The sequence below is a fragment of the Galeopterus variegatus genome, unplaced genomic scaffold (assembly GCF_000696425.1).
Source record: "Galeopterus variegatus unplaced genomic scaffold, G_variegatus-3.0.2 Scaffold4760, whole genome shotgun sequence".
Lineage (NCBI taxonomy): Eukaryota > Metazoa > Chordata > Mammalia > Dermoptera > Cynocephalidae > Galeopterus > Galeopterus variegatus.
This window is the reverse complement of record NW_007730871.1, coordinates 19,001-40,715: the sequence shown is the minus strand read 5'-3', so window position 1 is coordinate 40,715 and position 21,715 is coordinate 19,001. Positions and strand designations below refer to the sequence as shown.

The 21,715-nt window shown below is 38.0% G+C and overlaps 1 protein-coding gene across 1 annotated transcript in view; it reads left to right on the top strand.

Moving 5' to 3' along the window:
* Positions 1-3,932, top strand: part of YTHDF3 (YTH domain family, member 3) — a 37,034-nt gene extending 33,102 nt beyond the window's left edge. The window contains exon 4 of the mRNA XM_008588277.1: positions 800-3,932. Coding sequence (XP_008586499.1) covers positions 800-823 — 24 coding nt within the window. The 3' untranslated portion in view covers positions 824-3,932. The remainder of the gene's footprint in view (positions 1-799) is intronic.
* The last annotated feature ends 17,783 nt before the right edge of the window (positions 3,933-21,715 follow it).

Sequence of the window (21,715 nt, the reverse complement as noted above, 5' to 3'; positions counted from 1 at the left end):
GCATCCAGGTGATTCTGGTGCTTGTTAAAGTTTGGGAACTGCTGAGTTACACATTAAAATAAGATGGTACAAACTACTTGATGTGTTTAGTTGATAGGCATGTGCATTGGTAGTCATCATTTTTTCAAAGACAGAGGTATTAAAGATAAGTATTTGACTAATAATAAACATCATGAGAGCATCACTCAGTATGACTTTTGTTCAAGTGGTTTCTGCTTTCTAAGAAGGAATTGTTATATTTCTCTGAATAATGTTGTAAACCAGCAATCAACTGAGTCGACCTAACACACATCATGCTTCTTGATGTGAAAAGTTATAATATGCTCATTGTGAGGCTAAGATATGGAGGCTATTTGTGATTCCAACTATTTTTTAATACTGAAATCTTAATTTAATATAGCTTTAGTGCACTTTAATGCAACTCTTCATCTTTTCTCTTACCCTCACCTCAGCCAACAGTTTTTTAGTCTGTTTGATAGCTCACAGAAACTCATTGAAAGAACTCTAAAGACATTATTATAATAATCTCACCTTAAACAAAATCCCGTGGGAAAATGGGGCTGAGGAGAGGACCTAAAAACTCTCCCAAAATAGGTATTTTTGTTGGAGTTCTGCATTTAAAATATTTTGTGGTAATCATTCCACTGTAATATATCGAGGTAATAGTAAATCGTTTTTAACTAATTACTTGAATTAGTAATTGAAGAACTTTGGAGATGATTTACATTATATGTACACAGTTTAAATCTTTAAATAATGGTGGTATTTTGTTATAATCCTTATTATGTTTTTCTTTCAGGAGAGAAATAGAAACAAACAATAACCATATGGAGCTGTCCTGTTAAAATCACAACACTAATGATGTAGACTCTGGAAATGCCTAATAAGTCAAAGAAGACGTTATTAAAGCTTTTTTTTTCTGCTTAAGGTGACATCTTTGAACACTTTAACACAAAATTGACTCTTCTTGTAATGGTTTTCATCAGCGCATCTACCCTTATACTCTCACCAAACACACTTGAGAACTGTAACTTTGTCAAGCACTTTCTGTCCTGAAGCTTTTACCAGTATCTGCTGTCTTTTGTAATTATGCATCCTAGCTAAGGCACAGAAGACTGAATGAATGCAAAGATTCATTAACTCTTTGAATTTGTTAAATACTAACAGTTAACCATTAGAAGTGGTTCAATGATGTAAGAGTCACACTGCTTCAACTTTTTCTTTGTTGTAGTTTTTAAATTGTCAATTTTTAGCTATTTGACAGATTAAAAGCAAAATAATCATGCCATATTTAGTCCTGGAGTTCAAGTCTAAATGTTTATGTGAAAAATTATCGTAGTAAACTTTTAATATGGCAAAGCAACCTTAAGCTCTATTTTAGCCAAATGAAACATAATCTGAAAATATATTAGAACATTTCCCTTGTCTTCAAACTGTTTGGTGTAACAGAATATTGATATGCAGCTTGGTGGATTTCACCAGTTAATGCACATTCTTCTCCCTTCCTTCCCCCAATAATATGTATACTGAAAAATGTGCATTTGTCTGAGGAATTATTTTGTTTGCTACAACTTAATGAATCTCAAAATTTTGAGTAAATGTACCTCAGTCTAATCAGACTTTTTATGACCTTTATAACTACATTTAAAAACCTAATTTCTGTTTCTGGGTGTTTGCGAGCCTGATTGCTATCATGAAGTAAAAATTTATTACTCTAGGTATTCACTAGCTAAATAAACATAGTTCTTGTTTAGCAAGCATATACTGTTCCTCAACTCTTTTCTCCAGCTTTTGCAGTGTCCTGGCATCCTTAAAATACTTTGAAAATATGGCCTTGATCCATGGATTAAATCAGTATCTAAGTGATGAATGTGTTGATGTTTTATTGATCAGATCTATATAAATGGGAATACAGCATATATCTGGGTATTCTTATAGTTATCTTTTTAACATTTTTTTCATTAATTACATATCAACATTAATTTTGTATCTTGAAACAAATTGATTTTGTATAATTCAATGTCAAGCATCTGTATTAATTGATTTGATGGCATAAGGTTATAAAAATAATGTACTGCCCCTTATATTACTGTTCCAAAAGGAGAAAGCTATATAGAAAAATATGTTAAGGGTGAAAATAGCAATACAGTAGATTTGAATACCTTGATGGTTTGCATTATTCCATTTATGTTTACATCATGTTTAGAAATGTTTTCATTTACTGTGGTCTTTGGTCACTTCAAATCAAATTCCTAGGGACAGATATTTCTTTGAAGATTTCATTTATATAATTTTTATTTGTACAGTGTTTTCTTAAAATGTACAAATACTGTATTCAAGTGAGAAAAAAATACGGTATTTGTAGATAACCATAGCTACTTCACAGTTCTTTGGTAGTCCCAGTGTAGTTATATTAGTGTTTACTGAAGGGAACATCAAAATGTTTAATGGTATATTATAAAATAAAGACTTTCTTAAAGGAAAATTGCACCTATTTTACCTTCTTAAGTGTAAGCCATGAAATCTTGTAATATGTCTCTTAACTATTTATAATAAAAATTGGCATTTGGGTATAGTCACCACAGCAATGTTCCACATCCCTAAGATTATACAGGTAGGACATGTCCAAGATGACTGTTGTCATTCTGGAGGTCCCACTAGAGAAAACTGTAAATTGGTGACTTTGTAGGAAGGATCTGAGTCCTACCCCTGAGGTTCTCTTTTTCTTGGTGCTTTATTAGCAACTCTGAATATTTTTATAAAACTAGTTACATTATAAATGGTTTCAAACTTGTTTAATTTATATTAGGTTTCTGTATAAGAATTGTCATGGAAACACCCAACAAACAGGTTGGTTGCAGTAGACTCAGACATGTCAAATGTGGATGAGAGTCTGTTAATGATGAGGAGTACATCCCAGTGCCTTTAACCTGGATTTCTAATCTTAGTGAAATGGGTGCAGCATTCCTTTGGGAAAAAGAAAAACAAATAACCTTTTTCTTTTCAATTGGTAATTTTGTGGGTTTTTTTCCTTTTTCTTTTTATGTAAGTTTTCTCCAGAGCACCCACCTTCTCTTCCTTCCTGGTCTGTCAGTGTATTGTAAGATGTTTTTTTTCCTCCAAATGAAATTCTTAAAGGTTGTCTCAAGAGCACAACCAACTGAAAGTCTCTTAACTGTGGGGACCAAAAGGAAGAGAACCTGGGCTCAAGAAGAGGAGACATATAATCAAATGTCTGAATAAAAATAAATTAAGACATTATTGGCCCAGTAAATTTCTTGCTTAATGTTTTTCCAAGCTCTGGTTTGAATGTTTCTTATTAAAGTTATTTTATGTGGGTATTTTATTTTGAAAGGTATTATAGTTTGTATATTTAACAGTAAGGGGGAAAATGTAACCAAAATTAGTATTCTTTCTCTATACATATTGGTACTTGAAGATTCCTTTCAAAAGAAACCCAGCCTTTTCCTAATTTTAGTACTTAATTCCTCATTTTAACTTGTGATCTTTCTAATTCAAAAGCTGTGTTCTTTTTGAATACCATGCATGGGGGTTAAGCTGATGTTAAAACAGTTTGCAATAAAAAAAGAATCAGCTTAAATTATTTTAATCATTTCAAGTGCATTCTGCATCCTTTAAAAATAAGTTTGAGAAATTTAAGAGAATTGTGTTTTCATTAAGTTTTGCATATCTTTTGTTATACCATGTAAATTCCCTTTTTCCGTATGATTAAAGGAAGGTTATGATAAAATGATTAGTTCATTTACATTCACTTGTAGCAATTACATGAGAATTTGAATTTTGTTGTGTTTGGGTTTGTTCATTCCTGTGAATGATGGTACAGTTAGGTGAGATTTTCTGTTATGGTACCCAAACTCACCATTTGGTCCTCTTTAATCTTTGAGGGTTTCAATAAAAATTGTTCACTCCTATCTGTGTTCTTTTTTTCCATTTTATCTTTGTAAATATGTATCTACTGCCAGAAAACATAACATTTTTGTTCACTCTATTGATTTCCTGATTGACATATCTTTCAAGTACAAACAGTATATCACTTCTTGTAGTTGGCCATTTAAATTAAGTGGGGCAATTAAAGAGAGGGATGATAACAGTTTATCCTAATCTTTATCCATTCCAATGAGCTTATTGAATTACATGCTCTTAATACTAAACTTGGAGCAAAAAAGAGAGCCTATTTTTATGTAGTAAGAGGAGGTAGTGGCACCAGCTGTCCAACAACTCTGATCTTCCACTCTTGGTACCAAGGAAAGCTTTTCTAGTAGTCTGTATATTACCCTTTGGGATTGATAGAGTTTATGTGAGTAGGATCATGGTAACTCTGGGTGGTGCATTGATTATCGCTGGGCAGGATACATACAACACTGTTGCCCTGCAACCAGGGCACAATTTTAAAGAATCAACCCAGGTGTAATACACTGCGTCGTCGTCAGAAGCTTCCTTTTTACTGGTTCTCTCTTCTTTTAAAGGGAAGGTTCATGTCTCATCAACATACTTACAATTGAAGCCAGTCATTCATAGTTCAGACCTAATTCTTACCAGCTTGGTTTTATCTTACATACAGATACTAGATATAGTAATCTTAGCTTAGGAACTAAAATATTTTTGATGTCAGAAGTTAACTGACCAATTCAAGGTTGTTATCATTGTTTTCTCATCACAGTGCTTTCCATTGCATAATCTGATGTATTTCCTCATTTCTCTTGGTGAAATAGTGAGAAACCGACTCTTCATGTATATCACTCACACTTAGTAGTGGCAGTTCACATAGAGTTTATTTATAAATACAAGCCATGCACCAAATTTGAAGTTTAGTTGTTAGTGTCCTTATTAATAAAATCAGGAGATTGGAGTAGAATGCATCTAAAGTTTTCTGCAGTTATGAGATTTTATAATTTATGAATTAAATACTTAGCTTTGTAGGCTTTGTCTTATTCCAACAAAGGCAAATACTTTAAAGTAACTTTGGAAACCAATATGATTTTTAATGGTCATCTTTATTTTATTCAGAGTATAAGAAATGAATACCCCAAATATTTTATTGGTTGAGCATGGTCAAATGTGACAACTACTTTTTTTCAGTGAATTTTGAAGTCTGGTGGTACAAAATCCCCATCTTTTCTGTGGTGTTATTAAAGAGAAGCAGAGAATGTGTGTCCCAAAGAAATCCAGGTTTTTTTTTCCTACTGCCATTTTATATTCTTGTATTTTTTTTAGTAGACTATTTTTTAGAACAGTTTTATAGAAAAATCGGAAAGACCATACAGAGTTCTCATATACCCTGTACCCAACTTCCTCTATTATTAACCTCTTAGTAATTAGTGAACCAATATTGATGCATTATCATTAACTAAAATGCATACTTTTTTTCAGATTTCCTTAAGTTTCTACCTAATGTCCTTGTTCTGGCTCAGGATCCCATCAAAGATACATTACTTTTAGTTGTCATGTCTCATTGGGTTTCTCTTGGTTGCAGTGGTTTCTTCGACTTGTTTTTTTGATGACCTAGACAGTATTGAAGAGTACTGATTGGGTATTTTGAAAAATGCTTGTCTTGGAGTTTGGCTGGTGTTCTCCTTATGGTTAGATTGAAATTATGAGCTTTTGAGAGGAAGACCATGTAAGTAAAGTGCCATTTCCATCACATCATATCAAGGGTACCACCAACATTATACAATTGTTGATGTTGACCTTGATCACTTGGCTGAGGTAGTGTTTGTTAGGTTTCTCCACTATAAATTTACTCTTTTTTCCTTCTTTCCATATTTTACTGTTAGGAAGGACGTCACAACCCACAATTAAGAGGGGATTTATGCTCTCTCTTATGCTTCTATTTTTAAAGGGGAACACAGGAATCTGTTTTATTACTAGTTATCCTTATCCTCACTGGTTTGTGGGCCAATACATTTTCCTTTTTGCCTATATCTTTTCAGAACCCCCACCTCATCACTTTGCTCATGACAGTTGGATGTTAGAAGAATTCTAAGCAGACTCATACCTTACCTACTCTTTGAATTAATTTTAATGGTGTGTAGAGGGGCAGTGATTCTAGTAAAGGGATTGAAGATGTAGTAATAGAGATTTAGATGTTGGCATAAAATCTGATCTTATGTGTGTAGGTAGGAACTGATTGTCATTCAGACTTGGCTGGGGAGAGAAAAACCTGAGTGAGGTATGGGGTGTACAAAATGAGTATATTATGGTTAGAATGATGCAGTCCTTTAAAAAGAAAGGATTTTAAGTAAATTGGCTTCTGATTTTTTTTTTTTTTTTGAAACATTTCTGAGGCTGCTGTGCAATATAATGGCCAAGTGAATAGACTCTGGAGTTGATAGACCTGTGCTGGAATCCTGGGTCCACTACTTAACTAGCTCTAAAACTAGATTTCTTGGTTGATTAAAAATATAATTAAAGAATGAGGATACAGTCTGTTTCAGAAGGATTATGTGAGGTAATATTCATCCATGGGCCCGTAGCAAATCTTAAGATTTAGTTATTAATTATTGATTCTTATGGAGAATTTAGAATTTATAGATTGCCTTTGAAGATTTCTTAGTGTAATCTTTACTGCTTAGATGCAGCTTAGAGGCTGTAGTCAAAAGTTGATTACTTTCAATTTGTGTTGTTATCATTGAGATCCTGACAACAGTTGCTGCCTGAATAAAACTTTATTAAATTATCATTTATTTTTGTTTTTGCTACTTTTGGTTTTCAGTGTTTTCAGTGGCTGTCAGCCATGCCTTTTCTAAATAAGTAAAATATAACAGTATACAGTTTATCCTGCTAAAGCAGATGGCAGAACCAAAAGCGAATTAGACTAAAGGGAAAGCAAATATAGGGGCATAACAAGGAAACCTATGAACAATAGAAGAAAAAACAGCCAAAGATGAAAATTAAAGAAGAAATATTTTGCTTTGCTTATTATAAATGTCCCCTCATACTGAATGCCATTTAAACGTATAAGTAAATTGTAAGCATTTCATTATGACTACTTAGTAACATTTTAGAATGGAAACACTGATAATGCACATGTATTACCTTCATATTTCATCAGTGAAATTGTGCAACTTTAAAAGGAAAAGAGGTATTTGGTATGCACAAAATAAGGTGGCAGTTCTAACTATCCTAGTATATAGTTGACCCTTGAACAACACGGGTTTGAACCACATGGGTCCAATTGTACATGGACTTTTTTCAATAATTGCAGTACTGTGAATGTATTTTTCTTATGATTTTCTTAACATTTATTTCTCTAGCTTTATTGTAAGAATACAATATATAACATACAGAATAAGTGTTAATCAACTGTTTATCAGTAAGGCTTCAGGTCACTAGTAGGCTATTCATAGTTAGGTTTTCAGGGAGTCAAAAGTTATACTTGGATTTTCGACTGTGTGGGGAATCAGCACCCCAACCCCTGGCGTTGTCAAGGGTCAACTCTATATTCAAAAGGAAGATTATGTCGAGATAAAATGTTTACAAATTAAATAAAGTTAGCTTCAACATACTGTCGTATACTATTAAGTTAAAGCTATTATCCCTAATAAATATATTAAGCTTATTATTTCTACTTGGATTTGCTGAATTAACTGACTCAGTGTCCTCTGGAAAGCACCCTGTGCAGAGATCACAATAAGTACTTGTATCTCCCAGGTATTTTCTAGTTCACTCCTGTTTGTATGTTTACCAAGCATTCGTGCTGCTTTCTAAACGTGTTTATTCCAATTGTACTTGTTTCTTTTATTATGAGAGTTGTTTCTAAGGAAACTAAATTGACTGCTTTGGAAATACCTGATAAAGGTGAGTAGTCTAATAAGGTAGCTTTGAAAAGTGTAAAAACTTGTGGGAAAATCTAAGTGTAGACGTTTGCACTTAGTTTGCAAGCATTTTTCCAGTTTTCATTCCACTGGGAAATCTTAGATGATGCATTGGAGGTGTGTTTCTTAGAAGAAAGATACCAGGGAGTTTGAATTAACAGATTCCTTATTCAAAGAAAACGTCTTGGACCAATGTCAAATAATTGAATTAAAGTATATGTCTGTTTTAAATTAAAGTGTTTATTTTGTATCACTTTTTATAATCCGTTCCTTAACTAACATGTTTCATTATTTAATGTTGTTAATTTTTAAGATTTTAACCTAATTATACTTTTTAAAGTCCAAAAACTTTTAAAATCTATATTAAACAGTTTGACTATTTTCTGCGTGTTGTGGCATGTGTAGTGATAGGCTATTATACGATCTTTGCAAGTAAATGCAATAAAGAGAAAGAAGTATTCATGCCACTTAGAAAAACATGATGTGTTAGCACTTACATATTTATTTCATATATCCAAACTGTAAGAAACATTTCCTATATGAAATGTTGTAGAGAAGAAATGTACCCAGCAACAATTCCTGGTATCTAAATTTAAAGACACTGAAAACATGTCAGGTCTTGGGAATTGCGGTGAGTAAACCATTCCCCTTTTGGAAGGGCACATACTTTGTTTCACAGAGCTTGTATAAACAGTTCTTTCCCCAACATTCCCTCTTAATAAGGAAAAAAAAAATGCCCAAGGAAGAGGAAGTTAGCCATTAAATACCTAACTTGGAACTATGTTGCCTAGATTTTCCAGCTAAGCTTGTTTTCTTTTAATTTCCTGTTGTTTTCCAGGCAATATTTGGAAGGTCATACATTAAAAACAAACAAACAAAAAAATGAATGGAGTGCATGTCAATAGCATATATGTATATGCCACCTATCTGGATCAGTGTTGATTCTCATAAGCAACCAGATTTTAAAAAGTGAGATTCCACAGAAGACATTTTGAACAGCTTGCCAAAGAAGGTTCAGATTTGAAAAAGACACATTAATGCCGTATTTTATTCACATAGAGACACACAGCTGCTGCTTCCTTTTTAGTACCTGCTTATACTTTGGTGAAGAAACTACTCCACGAAGTTGTAACTTTCATTGTTTTCAAGGAACACCTCAGATGTTTCATTATTGATTTTTTTTTTTTTTTTTTTTTTTTCGTTTTTTTGACCGGTAAGGGGATTGCAACCCTTGGCTTGGTGTCGGCCGCACTGCACTCAGCCAGTGAGCGCACCGGCCATCCCTATATAGGATCCGAACCCGCAGCGGGAGCGCGACTGCACTCCCAGCGCTGCACTCTCCCAAGTGAGCCACGGGGTCGGCCCATTGATTTTTCTTTTTTAATACAATTCAGGAGTGTTGCAGAGGCCCACTGTAGACACAAATTGGATCTACTATCCTGGGTATCTGGTCTTAATGGACTCTCCTGGTAATTTAATAATAGTAAAGTTATCAATAATGTTAAATTTGTAATATTTACATAATATGATAATATATAACATTAACAATCTCACATTTATTTACAGGTTGGGCAGCAGTTTTTAAGTTTTTAGTCTCAGGAATCCTTTACACACAAATTATTGAGGAACCTGAAGTGCTTTTTCAATGTGGGTTATATTTATTGATATCTACCCTATTAGAAATTAAAACTGAAAGATTGAAAAGCATTTATTGTTTCATTTAATAGAAAGCAGCTGGGTTTTCATCTGTTTCCACATTCGATTTGTTGCAATATCACTTGTCATGTAAGCCTCTGGGAAACACTGTACACACATGAGAGAATGTGAGTGAAAAAAGTATTATTACGAGTATGAATTGGACATTGCGGACTCCCTTTGAGGGCCACTCTTCTGCGTTGCACTTGTGATGGACTATTTGATAGTCTGCGTAAATGGATATTTTGTTCTTGACGGGTGGTACGGAGATCTGAACCCTTGGCCTTGGTGTTACAACACTGTGCTCTAAACAACTGAGCTAACCAGCCAGTCTGGATGGGTGTTCTTAAGGAGTGGTTTTGAATCACTTCTTGGGCAGCTTTGTCTTTGGCAACTCCACCATATACACAACCTCTCCCTGTCCTACAAATGCACACCAATCTCTTTCCTTCTTGATCTTACTAACATAAAGTCAAATTCACATCTCAGTGAACATACTCATTCCAAGGGATCTATTGAGTCATAGCTTTTATCACTGAATTTTCTTTTCCCTTAGCTTCAGATCATTACCTTACCTTAACTGGTGTTTCTTGCATATAGCAATAAGAAGATGAGTAGTTTGACAATCAAAGTTAGTTTTGATTTGTGTTTGATTTGTGCCACAAGAATAATTTTGATTATATCTTTAAAGCGACTTCTGTGAGGATACTTTTTATCTGAAGGGAAATGTTTGTTTTTAACCTTGGTCTTCCTTGCCTATTCTATAACCCCCAGTCTCCCAGTCGGTATTCTCTCTTCCTTTTTCCCTTTGCTCTTATTTTCAGTACCACTAATTTATTAACAATCAAGCTCCAAGCAAAGGTACAGATAACCAAACCAGGGGGAAATTGTTAGGTAATCAATGATTCTTTTTCTCCACTTTTCTCCATGTTTCTCTTCGGTCCAAATAGCACTCTTCATTCCCATTGTTAGCCAGCTTTAGACCCTCTCTCACATCTCAGCTCCTACCACATTCTGCTTTGTCACTGTGCTCCTGCCACACTGGCTTTGTTTATCAAACAACTTTCCAGGTATATTTCCACCTCAGTGTTTTTCTGTCTTTGCCGCTTGCATCAGATTATTTTCTCTCTTCTACAGGGCTCAGATAAAATAATACATTATCAGAGACTATGTTCCTGATCACCCTATCTAAAATAGTTACTCTGTCCTCTTCCATTACCTTCTATTTTCTTCATAGAGATTATCTAAAATTATTTGTGTATGGCCTTGTCTTTATTCTGTAAAATGAGATTCATGAGGGAAGGGACTTTGTCTTCTTTATTGCCATAAACACTGCCTGGGACACAGACTCCTCAACAGCTACTGGTTGAATTAGTCATTGACTGTTCTCCGAGCCCATTCTTAAGTTGTGGTGAATGGATTCCTTACTCTTGATGCTGCAATGATGTTGATGCTGCTGCAATGGTAGTCTTCATTGCTTGGGAGCCAGAAGTCAGTCTATGAACTGGTGATGCATCGAAGGGGAAAAGTTGGTGCTGCTAATTATTGCTTGAAAAAAAGCCATGTGACTTTCGTTTTCCTTACCAAGAGGAAAGTTGATGGCTTGATACTATCAGTTCACCTTTAATATTCTATTTGGCTGCTCTTTTGAAGCTTTCCTTCCTTTCCTCCCTCCCTCCCTCCCTCCCTCCCTTCCTTCCTTCCGTTCTTCCTTCCTTCCTCCCTTCTTCCCTCCTTCCTTTTTTCCATAATTGTCTTTGAGTCTTACTTAAACTGAATTTTGTCTAGATTAGAGAAGGTAGCAGAGGACAGTATGATTTACCCTGAGATTGTTCAGAGTGCTGGAAAGGAGAGGTCATTTAATCTCATCATCCAGTTTATAGATGAAGAAACAGGTTGAGAGGCTATGACTTTCCCAAGGTCCCAGTTAGTGACAGAACCAGGGCTTTAAGCCCAGATTTTCTAGTTCCCACTTCAAAGCCAAAAACATCTAAATCTGTGCTCCAAACCTACTAGTTAGTTGCTGACCTATCCAACAATTAAGTGCCTCTCTCTGTTTTCTTATTTGTAAAATGGGAAACATCCTAACTCAGAATTGTTTGGAGGATTAAAGTGCACATTTCATGGCAACTTGAAGACTTCAGTGTTTGTCAGCCTTTGCTGCTCCTGCCCTCTTCTCACTCTAGCAGTTTTAGCTATCCTCATGTAGAAGGAGTTGCTTTCTTTCCTAATTTAGCTAGTGCTTTTTTCTTCTCTTCATTCAATTGTAGATCCTCTAGATCTTCCTCAAAGCTGATGTCTTTTAAACTTTCACAAGTGAAAATTTTTAACGTTTTATTTTTAAAAATTAGTCTAATTAGCGATTGATGTTTCCTTGTGATTGAAGCATATATATATATAGCACTTTTCATTTCAGAAATTTAATTACTTTAAATTCCTGTATTCCTCTACTATATAGAAAAAAGGTTTGACTAGAAAATGGTCCTTATTCATGATATAGGAATAATGCTTCCAACTTTAGTTAAAGTGATAAGGATTTCATCAACGACACTTTTACACTACCCAGCTTAACTGGCTCCTAATTGAATTACAAAACTAAAAATTACACAAAAGGACAGCAGAGGGAGCTATTGAGATTTGGTTACTACATTTTCCATTCTGCTGGCTGGGTTTGTGATTCTTTTCCTTTAAACTGTAATGTTCAGACTAGACTTTCTCATCTCAGTTATCAACATGCTGGAAATGTTTTACCGTATTGAGGAAATACCTGGACTTCCAAAAATGAGGCTCCCCAACGCCATAGGCCCCACTTCAATTTCATTATCACCCCTATCACTCCTATAAAAGTAGTTGGTATAAGAAAAGAAAGGAAAATTACAGTTGTAATTCTGGAAATGAGTTTATTCCATTAATGTCCATCTGGGTCGTCAAGGCCAGCTACTCATAGGCCATTGTCTCCACTTGTGCTTTTGTGGTGCTCTCTGGAGACCTCTGTGTGCATCCAGGGTCTTGTGGGGATTTCTGGCATGACAGCCATTGCTCTGTCCCACCCTCCTGTGATGGTTGGAGTTTATGAGACCCAAAAGGGTAACAGTTCGCGGTGTTTATGAAAAACACTCATTAGAAAGGGAAAAGGTTGTACCTAGACTAGCTCTGGCACGTGCGTGTGTGTGGTGTACGAGTGGATGGATGGTGGTTATGGGGAGGGAAGTAGAAAGTTTGTTTCAGGCCTTTCTCTGCTGTGGTCCTCATGCCACAGTCGTGTGTATGACCCACTTTGCTCTTGCTATTTCTGTCTCTCCCCATCCCACCCACCATCCCTATGCCTCCTAACTGGTCCTCAACCTCAGAGTCCTCCTTGCTGCAAGTCTATGCTCCACACTTCAGCCACAGCCATCATGTCTTCAACACGACTGAATTTGTCTTCTAGGAATGTCTCCTTTTGTGTGCAAGTGCCCAGAAAATGTCTGAATACATGGGGATACTACTTGTAGTATTGCTTGTAATAGCAAATTAAAACATGGGAACAAATCTGTTCGTCTAAAAAGTAAATTGTGAAACTTCCATATAATGAACTACTATATAGCTAATGTGAGAAGATGTTAATGTATGTTCTTAAAGAACTCATATAGTGATCTGTACCATCAGTTTTAAAATTTAACACACAACTGAAATATAACATTTACATTTAATTTTACTACATAATTTAAATTTAAAACAATTTTTAAAAGGATTTTTTAGGTAGAGAAAATTTCTTGAAATATGCACAAGACACTCATAAACAACGGTTACCTCTGAAGTATGTTGCCAGACTCGTTGGCTGCAGGGACGGACAGAGGAAAGATTTCACTTTTTGCCTTGTATCTTTCTTTAGTTTGAACTGTCTACAAAGACAAAAAAATCTACAAAGTTCAAAACTGTCTAGTTTAAGTATAAGTTCTTATAAGCAAATTTAAATTTAAAAGGATAAATATGATCTTCCAAGATTTAGTTCTAGCATTGGTGTGTCCCCTAACCCTTTCACAATCCCACTGGTGTGATTTAGATGGTGTTCCTTTGTGGTCACTGACTTATAATCCTCTTCTCTATTTGAGACAACTTAATATAGTGGAACCAATAGGGGCTTTGATGTCAGGGATAACTGGGCTAAAGTATGACCCAGAAATTTACCTGCTGTGTAATGTTGGCAAGAAACTTAACCTCCTTTAGCCTCAGTTTCTTTGCCTTGACAGTGGGAATATTGATGCTATTTTTGTGAAATTGTTGGAAGGGACAGACTGAATTTATGCAAAGTGGCATAATATGACGACAGGCAGATGTAGGTGCCCACTTAGCAGGAACAGTTATTATTGAGAGTGGAAATTGTTTTCTCCATTCTTAAAGGCTTGAAGCTTTATTGAATAAATGTAGTAATGCTTCTTACACTGAGTTTTCCTTGTGGCATGACATCATTCTCTAGGCTTCGGTATCATGTTGTACTTGTACTATATCTCACTCACTCCAAGCCATCTCTCAGCTAGTTGTTTGGATGAACAGTCCTGATATGGCTTAATACTAAAGTCTGTTGACCTGTTCCCAAGAGCTCCCTAGTGACTTAGCTAGAAAGTGCATCTAATGGTGGCAGCCAGGCACCATATCAGGAAGAGCACAGTTACTGAAAACTCAGAGTGAAGATTTGGCATTTCATATCAACTATATAGGTAGTTTCTAGTCATACTATCTGCCCATGGTGTGAGTTTTACCTGGCCAGCATGAAGCAGAGAAGAGTGGTCAAATTGGTGTTGCTACTAAGAGAGTATCACCTGCCTGCATCAGATAGTAGGTTGTCGTGTAATTTTAGCAGTGTCAACCCTTTTATGAATTACCTCTTTTTAAAGGCAGTTTTCCCACACTGCCTTTTATTATGCTTTCACTTTGAAATTGTAAGCAGCATTTTCCCTGTACCAGAGTCTTGTCTACACAAAGTTTTGAATGAATGAATGCATCAATCCATGACTTTTGCCCAAGTGTGATAATAATTCGAAATACCTAATTGTATATCATTTATTTAATGAGATATCAGACTGTTTCTTTGGCTTCTTGAGAAGCATTTAGATGGTAAGAATCACTGATTGACTTGATTGTTCCACAAAGATAAACAGTACTGCTGGAGTTCACTTGTCTAGAAGATGCTTCTGTCACCTGGTACTGCAATAATGTGATAAGGTGATGCATCCAGGTGAGAGGAATACGTGTCAGAAATAGATGCTATAAAAATGCAGTGCTGCCTGTCTCTTTTAGTTCCTTTCAGTAACAATCTGGAAGTGTGCTTGGTTTTAGCCTTTGTTTCTTTTGACACTTTGCTTTTTATCTGCAACAGATGTGTTGTATCTTCTATTTTAAATCTCTATTTTAAACCTTACCCCTTTTTCCCCCTAAGAACAAATAAAGGTCTATTTTTCTTAATATCCAAGATTGTTATCCCAGAAAATGAATCCATGAAAATGTGTCTGCACAAAATAACAGTAGCAAAATCTGTTCTCAATGAAATGTATTGTCTTAGCAAGAGGTCAGATGATTCTCCCAGATCACCATGGCCAAACCTTTGCCAATCTAGTCAATATACCAAGTTATGTACCTGGTAGCAAGTACTTTCTTTTTTTTTTTTTTTCCTTTTTGTCTTTTTTCGTGACCGGCAACGGATCGCAACCCTCAGTGTCACGCCCGTACCGGACCAGGACCGGCTACGGGATCGCAACCCTCGGTGTTGCTCCCGCACCTCGCTCAGCCAGTGAGTGGCCGGTCTGTATGTGGGATCCGAACCCTCAGCAGGAGCGCTGCCACGCTTCCCAAGCGGCGCACTGTAGCAGTGCGCCACCGGGCCGGCCCAAGTACTTTCTAAAGTACATCTCCAGTAAGCCTATTTGAGGTGGATAAAAAATGGCCACAGTTCTTTTGTCATGCCCTGTGACTTTTTAACTAACAGAATGCAGTGGAAGTGACACTTGCCTGAGTGGCTTAAAGCCTTAAGAGACCTGGAAGCTTCTAGTTTTGCAGTTTTGAGAGCCCTGAGTGGTGACATAAAAAAATCTGGCTACCCTGTTGGAGAGACCAGAGAAAGACTGATACATCCAGTGTCCAAGAAAAGCCTCTAAATGACTTTGGTCTCATTCCCGTCTGGTGGCAAGTGAGAGACCTGCTGGCTCTTTCAACTTACAGACATATGAGAGATAATAAAATGGTTGTTTTTTTAAGTCCCTAAGTTTTGTGTGGTTTGTTACACAGAAAAAGAAACCAAAACAGAAATTGTTTCTTGAAACTGGAGTGCTGCTGTAACAAAAACTATGACATGTAGGCTTGGCTTTGGGATGCGTGGGAAGCTGGAAAGGATTCAAGGAGATTGTTAGTGAAGCTTGTGAGGATAGGGAGGAAATTGTCAGTAGAGGCTGAAGAACAGGTCACTCATGGTACTCAAGATAGAAACCTTCGCAGAAAGTTGATAACATGGAAAGTAGAAAATATACTTAATGAACTTGTGGTTATAGCTCATTGCATGTATTTGCTATACTCCTCTCTACAACATGGAAACGATGGCATCAATATTCCCGTTAGAAGGCGAGGAAATTCAGACTAAAGGAAGTTAAATATCTTTGCCAAATATCATACCTGGTAAGTTGCAGAGTCATGCTTTTAACACAATTTGACTAAAGGGATTTTTCAGGCAAAACAAAAAGTACCAGTGGGTTTCATTTGGCTGTATATTAAAAGGTATTAAATAAAGAAAGGTGAATGAAAGAAGAAACTATTTAGTTTTGGAGCAGAACCTAAAGGAAACCTTTCCAAGCAGGGAGTTCGTAGAGACTTGGCAGGTGTGTCTGTGTGACGAGGAAGTGAGAAAAGTTATGCTGTCAGACGGTGAATGGCAGCAACTCGGCCAAATCACATGTGACCCAATGCCTCAAGCCATTATGTGGACCATTCAGTTGGAGCAGAAGTGTCCTCTGCAGAAAGGCTTTGGATTTCTGTTACAATGAGCACATCATGGCCAAATCATGGAGATTTCCTCAAGGCTGACAAAAATCCCAGGAAATACTATGGAATTGGATGTTCAAACACAAGGGCGATAGCTTCTCCAGACTGGTTATATAATGGACAAATCGGCAACTCTAACAATGAACCCCATACCCAGAGAATAATTGATGAGTTTTTAAAATCTGCTCCTCACTGTGGAGAACACTAACTTTGTTGTTGGTACCTGGAGTCATTGTGCAACAGGCTGAGATAATTGCCCAGGATAAAGATTGACCCTCTCACCCCTAAACAAAGCAATGTCTTTGTAACCTGAGGAAAAAAACTAAGGATAGGAATAAAAACAACCCCCCTTCAGAGGAACCCAGCAATAAGGCAATATAGATATGGGTTAACAGGAATTTCCCAAAGAAGAGATTGGAGGGGTTGGCACTGGAGAAATTTGGTCCAGATATCAACTAGGGAAGGCAGGCCCCAGCAGCCAGATGTCCACTCGGTTGAAACAGAAAGTGCTTCTTTAGAACCAGATGCCTCCTTGGTGATCAACCTCCAGCCACTGGAGGAAATAAGTCAAGGGGCTGCCTGGCCCTTGCCCCTGCATCCTGTTTTGACAGCCTGTAAGGAGAAGATAGATGAGGGGTGGGACCAAGGTCTGTCTCTCTGATCCTAGAAGTAACTGAAGACCTTATACTCCCCTGAGGGTACAATGGGATAGGATGGAAGGACTGGGGGAACAAACTTTTATGGCTCTTTTGTTATCAGTGTTCACACGATCAGGTTCTTTTGAGGGGTGAGGACCATACATTCAATTGGCCAGATCTGAGAAAGGAGTGAAATGTGGAAGGGAAGTAACAGGCACTGTCTGGGGTGGGCCGTTTAAACCACCGTCAGGCACTGCTATTGCTGTCATTGCTGAATGCAGAGTTGGTACTGATGTTTCACGATACTTCTACTGTAAGTGCTCATTTATATCAAGAAGTTTTTCTCAATTAAGAGGAGTTGATTATAGAGAGATGATAGTGGGATGAATGCACTAAGTAGGCCTCCAGTTCCATTCATACTATACAACAAAAACAATGTAGAATTACAGGAGGAGAAAAGGAATTCAAAGCCATGATTAAGAACTTAAAGGCAGCAGGGGTATTAAGAGATGAAAATTTATGACAGTTGTTCAGTGTGACTATTGAAAAGGCTAATGGAAGCTGGAGGCTTATGATGGATCATTGCTATTAATGCAATTGATATAGCCCTGGCTGTTCCAGATGTTGCATATTAAAACTATTGGCACCCGGAATCTCATCTTTGACATTGCAGATGCCTTTTTTTTTTAATGCCTTTGCACAAAGAGATCAAGACCAGTTTCCTTTACCTGGCTGGGGCCTTAATACACATTTATGGTACCACAACAGGACTATATGAATTCTCACGCTACTTGCCACCAATAGGTGGGCTGAGACATGAAACAATTCTCTCTTCCTTCAGGGAGCTTAGTTTCAGTGCATTGATGACATTATGCAGACAGGCCCTTTATTAGTTATCTATTTCTAGGTAACAAATTACTACACACTTAGTTTAAAATAGCATATTTAATATCTCACAGTTTCGGGCCAACCCCATGGCTCACTCGGGAGAGTGTGGCACTGGGAGTGCCAAGGCCGCAGGTTCGGATCCTTTATAGGGATGTCCGGTGCACTCACTGGCNTGTGTCTGTGTGACGAGGAAGTGAGAAAAGTTATGCTGTCAGACGGTGAATGGCAGCAACTTGGCCAAATCACATGTGACCCAATGCCTCAAGCCATTATGTGGACCATTCAGTTGGAGCAGAAGCGTCCTCTGCAGAAAGGCTTTGGATTTCTGTTACAATGAGCACATCATGGCCAAATCATGGAGATTTCCTCAAGGCTGACAAAAATCCCAGGAAATACTATGGAATTGGATGTTCAAACACAAGGGCGATAGCTTCTCCAGACTGGTTATATAATGGACAAATCGGCAACTCTAACAATGAACCCCATACCCAGAGAATAATTGATGAGTTTTTAAAATCTGCTCCTCACTGTGGAGAACACTAACTTTGTTGTTGGTACCTGGAGTCATTGTGCAACAGGCTGAGATAATTGCCCAGGATAAAGATTGACCCTCTCACCCCTAAACAAAGCAATGTCTTTGTAACCTGAGGAAAAAAACTAAGGATAGGAATAAAAACAACCCCCCTTCAGAGGAACCCAGCAATAAGGCAATATAGATATGGGTTAACAGGAATTTCCCAAAGAAGAGATTGGAGGGGTTGGCACTGGAGAAATTTGGTCCAGATATCAACTAGGGAAGGCAGGCCCCAGCAGCCAGATGTCCACTCGGTTGAAACAGAAAGTGCTTCTTTAGAACCAGATGCCTCGCGGCCGCAGGTTCGGATCCTATATAGGGATGGCCGGTGTGCTCACTGGCTGAGCGTGGTGCGGGCGACACCAAGCCAAGGGTTCCGATCCCCTTACAGGTCACAAAAAAAAAAAAAAAAAAAAAAAATCTCACAGTTTCTGCATGTCAGGAATCTGGCATGACTTAGGTGGGTCCTCTGCTTCAGAGTCTCTCATGAGGCTGCAGTCAAGAGTGAAGCCTTGGTGAAGGCTGGGCTCTTAATTAGAAGTTTGACTGGGAAAGGATCTGCTTCCAAGCTTACATGATTGTTGGCGGGATTTATTTTCTCTAAATTCAGTTGTTGGATTGAGGGCCTCAGTTCCTTGCTGTCTCTTTGGAGGTCCCCCTCAGTTACTTGCAATGTGGGCTTCTCCACAAAGCAGCTTACCTTTCTTCTTGAAGCCATCAAGAGAGAGAGTCTGCTATCAAGATGGAAATGACAATCTTATCATGAAGTGACACCTCCTCAGTGCTGAGGGATTCTATTGGTTAAAAGCAAGTGACTCAAGGGTAGAATCATACTAGGCTGTGAATATAAGGAGGTGGGGATTATTAGACACTATCATAAAGTCTTCCCACCATAGACCTTGATAAAGAATAAGTGACAATGACTTTAGAGCATACACTGACTCATGTGACAGCCCAGGATGTCTTATTAATCCTGATAAGACATGGGGAACAACCAAATTCTTGGGAGCGATGTGTTATGAGGCTCAAAGATTGACCCCTGGATGGAAAAGAAAAAGTTACATTCTGGTTCCCATACCAAAAAGGGAGCTCAGCAGTTCGTGTGATTATTTGGATACTGGAGACAATATCATCTTGTCCGTTTGGGTTGTTACAACAGAATACCATAGACTGGTTTATAAACAACAAACATTTATTTCTCACAGTTCTAGAGGCTGGAACATCCAAGAATAAGATGCCAGCAGATTCAGTGTTTGGTGAAGACTCTGTCCCTGGTTCATACATTGCCATCTTCTCACTGTGTCCTCACATGGTGTAAGGGGCAAAGGACCTCTCTGGGGTTTCTTTTATAAGGGCACTAATCCCACTCATGAGGACTCTGTTGTCATAACTAATTACCTCCCCAAGGTCTCACCTCCAAACATGAAATACGATCACATTGGGGATTAGGTTTCAACATATGAGTTTAGTGGAGGGGAGGGAGGTAAACATTGACTATAGCATGCCTCATTTAGGCATTTTGTTGAGCCCAGTGAATGAATACATTGACCAGAAAATATGCCAAATTTAGCTGAGGATCTGACCAGCAAGGAGAGATAGAGGCAGGGTAGCAGCAGGCTGTTTTAGCAGCCCTACTCTTGGGGTCCAAAAACCCCAGAATCTCTTTGAACTACAGGTATCTTACTCTTAACTATGCTGATTAGACTCTTTGGCAAAGAGTAACTGCTTTTCTGATGGCTGAGCTGAATTTAAAGCTAATAGTGTCTACTGGGTGGCAGCAGCTAGTCTAGACCCAAGACAATATTGGAGATTGACTGTGGTAAGGAAAGATCAACACAATGGCCTAAATTAAAAGCTACTTCTGTTGCTCTAGATGATACTCTTATGGACCATATATATTTTGTTTTACTGCATCTTGAACTGTGACTAACAGCATAACTGTCTGGTTGGGGCACCCAGGTGATTGGTATATTAAAGACACATCTTCATGAGGATGTGGGCTCTGGAAAGCCATTGCTGCAGCCAGTTGGGACATTTATTTATTTATTTTTATTCTTATTTTTTTAATTGAATCATCATTGATTATACGTACTTTTGGGGTTCAATGTTGACATATGTTGATCAAATCAATATTACTAGTATGTATATTGTTACGAATTGTACTTATTCTTTATGCCCCTTGTCCCATCTCTCCCTATCCCCCTCTCACTTCCCCCTCCCACCACTGATAACCCTAGTTTTCTTCTCTCCCTCTGAAAGAGTAATGGTTACTCTGTTTGATTTGTTGCCTAGATGATCTGTCCAATGCTGAAAAGTTCAGGTTCCCCCAATATTATAGAGCAGATGCTGCTTCTGTCACTCTGGAATGGGCTTTGTGGAGAGAGACACCCTCTTCTTTTCTTTGGTCTCTGCTGGTGACTCTCCTTGTGTCAATGCACTCCAGTGGCTGGCGGACCATCTGTATGGTGGTTGTGGCATCTAGCCACTTTTGTGGCAGCCATGGTTACTGTGGTGGCTGTGGTGGGTCACCCACATGGAGGTGATGTTTTTGGCATGCTCCTTGGCACTGGCAGTGTGCGTGGTTGTAGTCAGGGCATCTGGTACCTGGCCCCATACCCCAGGTCCCCTGGCGGTCCCAAGGCACTGGTGATGTGCCTGGGCCACAACTAATTTTTTTTCTTTTGCTTACTTCTAAAGCATGAGAACTTCCTGTGGGAACCAGTACTTGAGCTGTGTGGTTGAGCTAAATTGCAGCTTTGCAGCTGTTTCCCTAGGGAAGGCTTTTTCTGTAGCTCAGGGTTTAATGGTTGACCTTATAGGTGCTTCCGGCTCTCCAGAGACCTGGTGCACCTGGGTTGTGTAGAAACTCTGATCTGGGCCTCAGTCTTTTCATCAAACTGCACCCCATGCAATTCTGCATTCCTGACCAGTCTCCTCTGAGTGGTCCTGTGCTGATTTGGGGCAGATCAGCTGTCCTTGCTGTGTCCCACTGTTCTCCCAGTGGGCCTGTCTCCCCCACCCCCTGTGCTCCAAACACTTCTTATGGGATGGGCCCTGTGCTGGTCCCTTGCAAT